Below are 12052 nucleotides of genomic sequence, written 5' to 3' on the forward strand. Positions count from 1 at the left end.
CACAGCATGCCCGACCCCCTCAGCGTGTCCCCAGGAGCTGCTGGGAGCAGCAGCAGCCACGCAAGGGCCCTGGTGCAGAGGAGTGGCCCAGATCAGTGCTGGGCAGCAAGCAAGGCTGGGCCAGGAACTGGGAGCCACAGGGCCAGTGCCCCATGGTAAAGCCAGTGTGGTGACCACTCGGGCCAGGAGTCCTGGCTACAATGCTTTAGACGGGGGTCAGGATCTGGCTCTGCTGGACTTCCTAAGCCTCTGGCATTCTCCAGTGGCTTCTTCCTGAAGCGAGAGAACCAGCCAGACCTCTCCTTTGATACAGGTTCAAACCACCTCCTAAAACAGAGCCTTATTTCCTTTCCTTGCCCCTCAGTTTCCTCCATGAAAATGGCATCCTCTCTGTGTCGTGGGACTGACTATGATGAAGCCTTAGGCCTCAGTGTCACAGTCACAGATACCCAGCCCAGAGCCCCGACTGCTCGTTGTCGGATAGACCACAACAGGTAGTGGGCTGCCCGCTTCCCGCTTCCCGCTTCCCTCGCTGTCGCCCACCTACAGGTGAACAAGGAGTGCGTGCGCGGGCTCTGGGCCGGGCAACAGCAGGAGCTCATCTTCCTCCGCAACCGCAACCCGGAGCGCGGCAGCATCCAGAACAACAAGCAGGTCCTGCGGAACCTCGTCAACTCCTCCTGCGACCAGCCCCTGGGCTACCCTATGTATGTCTCCCCGCTGACCACGTCCTACCTGGGGACGCACAGGCAGATGAAGCACGTGTGGGGCGGACCCGTCACCTTGGACAGACTGAGGGCATGGTTCCGGGCCAGGTGGCTCAGGTAGGATTGGGCCTCTCTGGGGTACTGGAGGGCGGGGTGACCATCACAGAGTTACAGAAACGAAGTGCTTAGACAAACCAAGGCTGAGACCTCACTGGGTGGCAGGGATCGAGGGGGCCCAGTGGGGAGCAGCAGAGCAGGGGCTGAGCGTCTCTCCCTGCAGCATGCGCAAGGACTGCAGCGTGGGACAGCACAGCAGGGGCAACATCGAGGACGTGGACGGAGGTGGAGCCCCTGCAGGGGGCAGCTGCGCACCAAGTGGAGACAGCAGGGAGAGCAGCGCGGAGCATGCCCGGAAAGGTGGCCCCCAGCACTGGACCTCATCCCGCGAAGGGGCCCAGAGGACAGGTGGGTGCAGCAGGGCCTGCCCTTGGTGCCACAAGCTCCCTTCTAAATTAAAAACAAGCGCTAGCCACAGGAGCTCAGAATCCACACTCCTACAGAGATCTGCTCAGAGCAAACCTCTGCGTCATTTAGGTCCAGCTTTGGTCATATCTGTCACCTTGGGCGGCCATTCATCTGTCCTCCTGCTCAGCAGTCACTGCCTTCCCTTCCAGCCCTCTCGAATGTCCTTCTTGGGTCTGGCTGTGTTGTGGCTGCGTCCTCTCTTTCTATGCAGAGAGGCCTCTGCCCTCCTTCCAGAGGACAGCAACAGGGAGGGAGGTACCAGCAGATGGGAGCATGGGGGTGGCCAGAGCTGAGTCTAAACTTTAGAGCCTGTTGAACTGATGCCCAGGCAGGCTCGGCCAGATGGCGGAAGCTCTGAAACTCACTGGTGGTGCTGTTCTGGGAGGAGGATGGTTGGGCTGGAAAGGAGAGCCGAGGGTTTGCAGAGGACGAGTCCTGAGGACACGGGGCAGGCAGGCGCTTTGTCCTGGTCCTGCTGGGCCTTGCCTTGGCCCTCCGCGACCTGTGAGTGGCTTCATCTCTGGCCTCGGTTCTTCCTTCCTCCACTTCCAGCAGCATTTACGAAGCACCTCCGTGCATGCTGCCCCTGCCAGTTCTGCCCCACCAGCCCTGTCCCTGCCAGCTCTGCCCCACCAGCTCTGCCCCTGACCAACTGGAAGGACAGGCCTGCCTGGAAGAGCCCAGAGCAAGGCAGAACAGAAAGGGAGGCGATGAGAGTATTGAACATGGACAAGACAGATGGACGGATGGACAAGAGATTGAGATGGATGGTGGGCAGGAGATAGATGATGGACACAGAGAGATGGATGAGAGAGAGAGGCAGACAGGTGAGAAATAGGGAGAGGTGGGCAGCAGATGGTAGATAACAGGTGGGTGATGGATAATGGAGAGGTGGATGACAGGTGGGAGTAGACAGAAAATTGACAGAGAATGGACAGGTAGGCAGGTGGGTAGGTAGATAGGGGCATGGCCGAAGAGCTCCCTCCCCAGCTGCCTTCCCTCCGCCAAGGACAGCATCCCCAGGCCTCTGGACTGCCCATAGACAGCATCTTGCATATATTTGATTCTGTCCTTGAGTGCTGCTGTGTGGGGACATGCTGAGGGCTGCGGGGCACAGGCTAACTGAACTCTCCAGGACACTAATGTCTAGGTGCATTCGCTGTGCCCACCTTCAGATGAGAACACAGGCACAGAGGGGCAACTCCCTACCCTAAGGCACCCAGCTAGTAAGTGGCCAGCCTGGACATGCAGCAGGATGTCCAGAATCTGCAGTCCTAACCTTGTGGCCGTCCCGTGGTCCTGGCCTGGGATGCTTCCTCTGCTGAACTGCCTCCCCAGCCTACAGAGAACCCTGATGCCTGGAACATGCTCGCTTCTGGTGCTGCCTCTGATGCTCCCTCTGGTGCTCCCTCTGCCTCTGGGAGAGTCCCCGCACCATGACTCTGTCATGTCCCCTGGCTGGCAAGGGCCCCAGGGACCTTCTTCTGACCCCACAGGCAGGCAAAGCAGACACCTGGTTCTTCCTGAGGCAGACAGCCAAGTTCTGTGCTATGGCAGGGGAGGGGACAGAAGTGGGGCAGGGGCAGTCAAGTTCCTCCCTGGTTCTGCAAGCTTCCTTACCAGAGGGAAAGTGGCCTGATGATGTCCTGAGCTAGTGCCCAGCAGAGGAGCGAGAGCTAGAAGGGGAGGGAGGGGAGGCTCCCGGCCTCTCTGGCCTTCCTGCAGCTGGAGGACTCACGTGTCCCTGGCACCCTCTCCAGGGCAGCTTTCTGCCTGCTCAGGTTGGTTCTTCTCCCTCGGCCCAGAGTGCACCTGGCAGGTCTGCGGGGCCGCCACATCCAGGCCAGAGCCCAGCGGCTCAAGCAGCAGGGACTTCTTGTCCCACAGACTGAAGGCTGGATGTCCCAGGTCAAGGGGTCACAGGGCCATGAGAGAGAAGCCATTCCAAGACCCTCCCCTGGCTTCCAGTGGTTGCCAGCCATCTGTGGTGCTCCGTGGCTCTCTGTCTCTGTCCCCATGTAGCGTCTGTGTCCAAACGTCCCCTTTCTAAGGATACTGTGGACTGGAGGCCCACCCTGCCTGGTGTGGCCTCCTCTTAATCCACCTGATGACCCATTTCCATGTAAGGTTGCCAGGAGAGGAGCGGGGTTTGGGCTTCCTCATGTGGATGTGGAGGGACCTGCACACCCGTCACAGAGCCTGAGCCTTCCCCTGTCCTCTGGCCTCTCCCTGAGTACTCTTGACCTCTCACAGCTGAGCTGGGCCTTTCCTGCTGGCCTCCTCTGCCACACAGATTCCTCCCGTCCCCCTCAGGGCCCTGTCCCCTTGGATGTGCCTCTCCTACCTCACACATCTCCTCTGCTCACCAGCAGCACCTCAAATGCTACCTCACCCCCGAGGCCCCTGCCCCTGCCTAGCCTCACCCTCCTGCCTCCCCTCTGCTGAACCACATCTGTTTTCTGTGGTCAGAGCTATCCCATGATGGAGCCGAGCTGCTACCCTGCACTCAGGGTGCTGGCCACACTGTGGGGCCTGCCTGACCTGCAGAGCCTGAGGTAGGCACCCACAGAGCACGCCACTCTTCCAGTGCCCCATACCCTACCCAGGGAAGGATGCACACCCTGCAGGAGGGCCTGCACCCACCCCGGGAGGCAGGCCTGGGGAAAGGCTTGTGCACACCTCTGTCCCCACAGCTGGGGGCTGAGTGGGCCCCTAAGTGCCAGGTAGGGGCTGCACAGGGGCTGGTCCTGTGTTCAGCTGATACTAGCAGTGGCCCCTGAAGCTGACCCAATGGCATGAAGCTTCCCAGAGGGCCAAGGCTGGGCTCTTAGGCTCAGGATCTCCAGGTCCACCGGCTGTTAGGGTTGTCATCAGAGCCAGATGAAGTGGGGCCGTGAGCGCTGACCCTGTTGGCTCTCCAGAGTGCAACATGCCAACCTGCAGGACTCTGCACCCAGAAGGCTCTCAGGAGACCAAGCAGGGTGCTTTCCTTGGGATGCTTGGTGACAGGGGCCTGGCTATGCTGAGCTGGAAGGGCCTGGGCAGAGGGGCCAAAGGCAGCTGACCTGTGTCCTCCTTGAGAGGAAGACCATGCCTGGGTCCCCTGTAGACCCTTAGCACAGCCAGACTGTCCCCAAAGGTCTGCTGAAGGCACACGCCATGGGACAGCCCCTCCAGAACACTGTAAATCCCCAAGGGGCCAGTGAACTAAGGAGAGGTGGTAGGCAGGCATCCCAGGGCAGCTGGCAGGGGATACCCCACTTGCCCTCCCATATTGCTGAGCTGAGCACATGCAGACTGCCCAGGCTTTGCCACCCCCAAGTGTGACCCTGTGTGACCCCCTTGTCTGAAGCCCACGTGGGGTCCTCCCGCAAGGGCACAAACAACACTTCCTGGGCGGGGGGGGGGGGCAGCCGGGTGGGGCTGCCTCCAAGCCACCGTCCCAAGAATGGCTCGTGTGCTAGGGGATTCTGCACACACCCTGAGCAGAGCAGTGCCTGAGGAGACAGAGACCAGAGAGGGTGGGTGCCCTTTGTCCCCACTCTGGCTAAGCTGGGAAGGGGAGTTTGCTGGCTCCCATGGTGGTTCAATCAGTGCTCACCCCCCGACCCTGGCTGTGTGCCCTACGTCCACGGCCCCCACAGTTAGATGACCCTCCTACACACTGTGAGCACCATGTTGGAGCTGGGCCTCAGAGACCGTGTGCCTCCTCAGGGTCCCACACTGCGGACCCTCAGACCCAGTGAATGGCAGTGCTGGGCGCTGAGGTGACAGAAACAGCACAGGAGTCCTTTGCTTCTGGAAGCTGGGCAAAGGGCAGGGAGGACCTCACACAAAGCACACGGTGTCCAAGTGCCAGGTGAGAGCTGGGCAAGGGAGGCCCTCAGAGTGGGGACCTGCCCCTAGGAGGGGCAGGACAGGCTCAGTAGGTAGCGGTGAGGGAGCAGTTCTGAAGGACGGAGGGCAGTTCTTTCCTAGTGACCAAGGCAGGGGCCCCGTGTCCATCCCTTCCCTGCTCAGTTCCTACCACATACCCCAATTCCGAGCTCTTGCCAGATGCCCATCCAGATGCCTCCCCAGGCCCTGGGCCATGCGTCTGTGATCAGGTGCCCCACACTCCGCACCACTGCCCAGCCTTGATGTTCCAACCCCAACTAGGAGCTGACCGCCAGCTACCTTGCTGGGGTGAAGTGTATGTCACGGCTGGAGGACAGGAGCAGGGGGGTTGGGACCTCTCCCGGCGCAGCTGGAAACCCATCCCTACCTGGTCCCAAGGTGGAGAGGGAAGCTCCTGCTCCCAGGGCTGAGGCTTTCAGATGTCTACCAGAGACCAGGGACAAGAAACACAGAGCGTGACTTATGTCACACTTCCATTCAGGTTCAAGGCTCCCTGGGAGCCCCCATGTGACAACACAGTGGCTGGCAGTCAGTGAGACCACAGAACTAGGGTCCTGGAAGCAGAGATGGACACAGTGTGGTCTGCCTGCTTCTTGAAAAATTAAAATAAAAAAAACAGCAACAAAAAATACATCTGAAGTAAAGACATGCAGGAGGGTCCTTGCCCTGCAGACACACAGCAGGGTGCTTGTCCCTTTGTCCCTGGCATTAGCAGGAAAGCCCCTGCCAAGTGCAGGTGGTCTGTGGGGCACCAGTGGTTGGACAATGTGGAGGATTTGGGGAGGGGCTCAGCCTCTTACAGACAGAGGCCTGGGTGTGATGGGCTCTAAGGAACCAGCACATCATTGTCCTGCTCTCGATTCTGACTCATCCTTTTTTCCCCTCTTTTTATTCCTTCTGGAAGTTCAACACATGCCATCACTCAGCAGGCTCCTCCAGGCCATGGATTGCTGCTCTGTGGCACAGGTGGTGGGCACCAGGCCAGGCCAAGCTCACCCCCAAGGGGCCAGGGCCAGTCCTGGGGACTGCATGCAGTCCCACAAGCTGGGCCCCCACTTTCTTAGCCTGCAGGTGGGACAGAGTGAGGTGGGGTACCCATGTCTTCTGGAAGCAGAGACACCCACCATTGAAGCATCCAAATTGGCATGCAGTCAACGAGAGGTAGCTGGCCCTTCAGTGAGAAAGCCCGGGGGAGAAGAAGCAGGTGGACAGCTCCTGGGTGCTCCATGGGACCTTTGTTCCCTGACGGGGTCTATCTCAAAGGCTGTCCCTGCTCAGGTTCTCATGTAGACATATAAAAACATTTCTAATCTCTGGGTACCCAGCTAATAACCTGGTACTTAAACTCTCTGTGCCAGTCAGCAGGTGGGAACAGCTTCAGAAGACGAGCTGTGAGGTCATGGTGCTGTCGTAAGGTCATGACAGCACCGTGAGGTCACCAGCTGCCCATCAAGAATAAACTTTTTTTTTTTGTAAGTTATATCATGAACACAATGCCTTTATTTTGTTTATTTATTTTTTTGTGATGCTGAGGATTGAACCCAGTGCCTCACATGAGCGAGGCAAGGGCTCCACCACTGAGCCACACCCCAGCCAAGATGACCTTTTAAAGCAGGGCCTGGGGACCGAACATGCTTGTCATGGAGCCCAGCATTGCCACGAGCACCCGACGTGCTCCCAGATGCTGGGCGTATGCGCGACGCCAGGGCACAGGCAGACCCACTGAAGTGCCCCTCCTCAGAGGCACAGGGTTGAGTCTTTGCAGCAGTCCAATCCTTCCCTCAAGAATGGTCTTGCTTAGACAAGTCTCAGCGAGAGCCAGGGAGGGAGGAGGGTGGCTGGCAAAGGGCATCCGGCCACAGCAGGCAAGACAGCCACCAGAACCGAGGCCTAGGCCTGGCAGATATGTGGGTGTCAGGCACCTGAAAGACCCCAACCTCAACAGGAATATCTAGAGAACAAAGTGCCCAGTACATGGGTCCAAGCTGCCTCCCCATTTCAAGGCAACTGAAAATGACCAAACTCTGCCTGTTTTCCTGTATTACCAAGATGACCAGATCAGCACAAGAACCTAGGTCCTGGGTCAGAAACAAGCTCAGATCTGCTCTCTGCAGCCAAGGTCCCTGTCTGGGTTTGCCTGGACTGAGGAGGTGCAGGACCTTCAGTGGCAATATCAGGAAAGTGCAGGGCAAACCCAGCAGGTGGGTCACCCTGGCCACAGTTCTCCTCCCACCCCACCCTTGGCTGTCAGCACCCTTAGCGAGTCTTGCAGTCCTCAGGGCCTTGACTGGGGGAAGGACCAGGCCGGCTGACAGTGAGCTCCCAGGCCTTGTCCTGGCCCTGCAGGGTGACTTCCTGGGCTCCCTGGCCTACAGCACTACATAGACACTGACTTCCCTGGCCACCCACTAAAATGATGAAGTTTTTTATTTTATTCTTAATCTCACATATTTATACATACTTATGGGGTATGGTCTACACTTCAATAAGCGTCCCTGATGTGTGATCATCAAACCAGGGTAACTCTCATTTCATCTCCTCTAACACTTGTCGTTTCTGTGTTGTGGACCCTAAAGTTCTTCTACCCAGTTGTTTTGAAATGGCATCACAACCACTGCTGACGGTTGTCCTCTCCTGTGCCTTCCCTCATCTGCCTGATTGGTACCATCCCTAACCCCAGTGGAGGGCATGCAGACCCCATCTCCTCACGTGCCTCCCACCCAGGCCTCGCATAGACCTACAGTGCCCTCCTCTCCCCACAGGCAGGAGGAAGGGCCGGAGCCAGTCCGTCCAGGCACACCCGGCCCTGAGCCAGAGGCCACCGACCCTGAGCTCCTCGGGGCCCATCCTGGAGAGCCGCCAGGCCTTCCTGCAGACCTCCACGTCAGTCCACGAGCTGGCCCAGCGGCCCTCAGGCAGCCGGCTCTCCTTGCACACCTCTGACGCCTCCCTGCACTCTCAGCCACCACCTGTTACCACCACAGGCCACCTGAGTGTCCGTGAGCGGGCGGAGGCACTCATCCGATCCAGCCTGGGCTCCTCCACCAGCTCCACCCTCAGCTTCCTCTTTGGCAAGAGGAGCTTCTCTAGCGCGCTGGTCATTTCTGGGCTCTCTGCTGCAGAGGGGGGGAACACCAGCGACACCCAGTCCTCCAGCAGCGTCAACATCGTGATGGGCCCCTCGGCCAGGGCCGCCGGCCAGGTCACACGGGTAAGACCGGTGATCTCTGGCCTGTGCTGCAGTGCCATGGCCTCTGGGCCCCACCTCCTGCTGCAGGATCCCGGCTCCTCTGCAGGGCTCCCAGGGCAGCAAGTGGCTAGACACAAAGCTGCTCGGTGCTGAGCCATAGTAAACAGCAAGCCCCTACAGAGACTAGCGGAAGGGCATCATGGACCCTCAGCCCAAGGGTGGGGAGCAGGCACCCCCACCCTAGCAGAAGCAGGCTAGCTCCTGCCTCAGCTGTCCAGCCTGAGGGAGAGGACAGGATAGCAGCACCGGGGTTTAGCTATTGTAGTCCCCAGCCCTTCAGTCTACCTTTAAAGCTGTGGGCGGGCAGCCACTGTCAGATATCTCAATACTAGAAAGTGAACTCTAAGGACCCTGAGCAGATACACTGTCAGTGTCCAGAGTCCAGGCGGGGTGACTTGCCTGCCTGACGAGTCAGGGCGAGGGGCCTCAAAGTGGGAGGCCCCACGGGCTCCTGCCTGGAGGTCATCAGGGACCCTCTTCCAGGTGCAGTCATTTGGAGGTGGGGGTCACCCCTGAGCACCCTCAGAGGTGCCCTGCTGCCCCTCCACGATCTCCTCCAGGGGTACCAAGGTTAGGCCAAGTGACCCAGGAAGAACCTGGGGCCCAACAAAGGCATGTCCCCCGTGGAGGCCACTCAGGCCTCCTGGAGCCCCAGGCCATGCGGACCCAGAGGAGAGGCAGGTGGTCCAGGAGACTTCCCAAGCTGGGTGTCCAGATGAACGCTTGTTCCCCATCCCCAGCAGGAAGGTCACATCTGAGGGTGGTTCTGGGAATCTGGCATACTCCCTTCCCTGTCTCCAACAAGCCTCCAGAACCCAAGGCCTCCATGTCCCTGAGCCAGCCTGCAGTGCTGTTGTCGCCCCGGAGCTGGGGCCGAGCATGAGGCGGAGCTGCCTGGGACCCAGGAGAGGGCCACACGGCAACCTCCTAGGCCACCTCCTTCTGAGAAAGGACTGGCCTTCGGAGTCCCCATGAGACATGCAGCTTCCGTGGCACTTCCTACCCTCAGTCGTGGCCTGTCCCCCCTTCAGGGCCTGTTTTCAGGGACTCCACAACCCCAGCCCCCGTTCCCCTGCTGGGACAGGATGCGGGTGGGGGACAGGAGCCTGGGCACGAGCCTGTGCTGAATGTCCCTGCTTCCCTCCTCTCCGGAAGCACTTCTCAGAGCCCTGCGAACCCTCAGATGCAGCCGAGCAGGGGCAGCTGCATGATGGACGGCTGGCGGAGGCTGTGGCAGAGAACCAGGGGCTGATCTGCAGGAGAGCGAGCCAGGAGGACATGGGCCTGGACGACACGGCTTCACAGCAAAGCGCCTCAGATGAGCAATAGCCAGCACGTCTGGCTGGAGAGTTCGTCCTCCACAGCCCTCCTCTGTCCTCCCCTTACCCCAAACCGAAGAGCCCGGCTGCGATCCCTGGGGTCTCCTCCCAGGAAAAGCAAGAGCTGCTTAGAAAACACTGACTTTATCTCAGGTTTTTGAAAAATGACCCATGTGACGGTGGCGGGCTAGGGGAGGGAGAGGCCCCCTCCCCCAGCACTGCACAAGAGCCCACACGTCAGACAAAAGCCATCTCATACCTTAGACCAACTAGACCAAGTAGAGCCCGTGATTAACTCCCTTCTGCCCTGATGGAAGTAAGGCCACTGCATGCTGAGTCACTGGCATCTCCCACTCGTCAATGCCCTCACTGCTCTGTCACCAGGAGGAAGAGGTGGACCACAGGGCGGGAGGCCACCAGCTGTCCAGGTGCACTGCGGCTGATTCATAGAGAAGATCTCCTCTCTCCCCGGGGCCCACGCAGCAGGGAGTGCAGACAGCACAGCTCCCACAGCCCGTGACAGTGCATGCGGTCACGGCTCCAGCGCCCTGTGCGCAGCCAGGCAGGGCCAGGATGCCAGGGTGGAGGCGGGGCATGGCGAGCCATGGGGGAACTGCACGGTGCTCCTCCACCCAGCCCCAGGATTGGCCTGGCCGTGCTCCCCATGCGCCCCAGGCCCACGTACTGTCTTCCACACTGAGCAACCCCCCCACCCTCCAGCACAAGCACACTGGCACAGCCTTCGTCCTAAGAATTAAAATGTTTACAGCTACAGCCGCGTCTGTCTGGTGCTTGAGTTCTGCTGAGACGTCTGCCATTTTGAAAAATCTGTCCCACGTGGTGAGAGTGAATTTGGGGCAAAAGCTGACATTTGGGACTTTTTTCCCTCAAGACCCCCTGGGTAAGGCAGAGACCTGTGTTCCTGCTGGCATGCAGGAGGGTCAGGGGTCCAGAAATAGTACATGGGAACATGATGCTGTCCTGCTGGGCCACCCTGTGGGGACGGCAGGAGTTAGAAAGGAATATAGTCCCGAACAGTCACAAAATGTCCTCAAGGCATTTCGGCCCTGGAGACTGGGGCAGAGGACAACAGTCTCCCTATCCCTTGGCCCAGGCACTAATGCCTCCTTCTCTGTTTTCAAAAGCTGAGGACCAGTGATTACTGGCAGTAGGTAGGCTCCACGATGAGAGGAGAGTCATGGCTCCACGATGAGAGGAGAGTCATGGCTCCACGATGAGAGGAGAGTCATGGCTCCACAGGCCCCAGAGACCCAGGCTCGAGTTCTGTTTATACATCACAGCGGTTTGACCAATGGGACGCTGATGTCACCTGCAGCAGTTCTCTAAGTGGCTAACCAAACTTGGCTGGGAGCCCCCCAAACACTCTTGGGCCCTCAGGACAAAGCATGGCCTGAGTTGTGAGTGAAGCCCTGCCCTGGGTTCTTTGAGTTCAGTGAGAAGAGACCACAGTCAATCTGGAGCACAGTCAGCCACTCCTGGGGACCCAGAACAGAGCAGATGGGGACTCCTGAGGAGGGGGTAGGACCCACCTGCAGAGAAGTGTGCATGGGAGGTGAGGCCTGGTGCGCCCTCTCACCCCCATGGGCTGCTCCTCACTGTGCCGCCTGCTGTGCAGGAAGGAGCTTGGGCATCCTGAGCATGCATGCTGAGGTGTGGGTGCCCACAGGCACCACCAAGAGGGGCATGGCACTGGAGTCACTGTGGCCGTGCAAGCTGCACTGACTGTCAGCTGCAGCTTTGTGTTCGATCCTGGCACAGGACAGACGTTCACACCCACAGCTCAGGAGCTTGCGCCCTGGGCCTTCAGGCACTCGCTTGGCCGCAGCAGAGTGCTTCCCACCAAGGTTGGGCCCTGCAGGGGCTGGGTTGGCACTTACTGCCAGGGCACTCACAAGTTCTCCCAACACACAGCTGTTTTCTGTATTTGAACCCTGGATGAAAAGTTCCCTCCTCAAAGTGACGTAACACTATGCGTGTTGTGTTGTGTAGAAGTCAGGAGGCCAAGTTCTGCACCATGTTGCGCACCTGCCTGACAAATGCCTCTCAGACGCCCAACACCCAACATCTTGCTGCCTCTGAGATCTGCATGCGCCTTGACCCCTGTACCCTCCCTATCCACCCAGGTCCAGGTGCTATAACCTGCCCTTGGCACCCAGGTGCCATCCTCCTGGACAAGGCATCCTGCCACACCAGACAGAAGGGAGGGAGGGAGGGGCAAGGCACCCCACCAGCACCAGCGCCCTGGGATTTGGGGTGGTTGGGACAAGCAACTGCACTGGGAGCCTCTCCCTGTCGGCCAATTTAAGAGGCTTGTTCCTCCCTCCATGAGTCAC

At 59.3% G+C, this 12052-nt stretch overlaps 1 protein-coding gene across 3 annotated transcripts in view; it reads left to right on the forward strand.

Annotated features, from left to right (window-relative positions):
• The window catches only part of Pcnx2 (pecanex 2), a 175663-nt gene extending 165955 nt beyond the window's left edge, over positions 1–9708 (forward strand). For 2 of the 3 annotated variants that reach the window (XM_026412957.2, XM_026412947.2), the window contains 4 exons: positions 550–824; positions 988–1172; positions 7892–8340; positions 9535–9708. In XM_026412957.2, coding sequence (XP_026268742.2) covers positions 550–824; positions 988–1172; positions 7892–8340; positions 9535–9708 — 1083 coding nt within the window. The remainder of the gene's footprint in view (positions 1–549; positions 825–987; positions 1173–7891; positions 8341–9534) is intronic. The other variant, XM_077802720.1, reaches the window with a different exon arrangement.
• The last annotated feature ends 2344 nt before the right edge of the window (positions 9709–12052 follow it).

The sequence above is a fragment of the Urocitellus parryii genome, chromosome 9 (assembly GCF_045843805.1).
Source record: "Urocitellus parryii isolate mUroPar1 chromosome 9, mUroPar1.hap1, whole genome shotgun sequence".
NCBI lineage: Eukaryota > Metazoa > Chordata > Mammalia > Rodentia > Sciuridae > Urocitellus > Urocitellus parryii.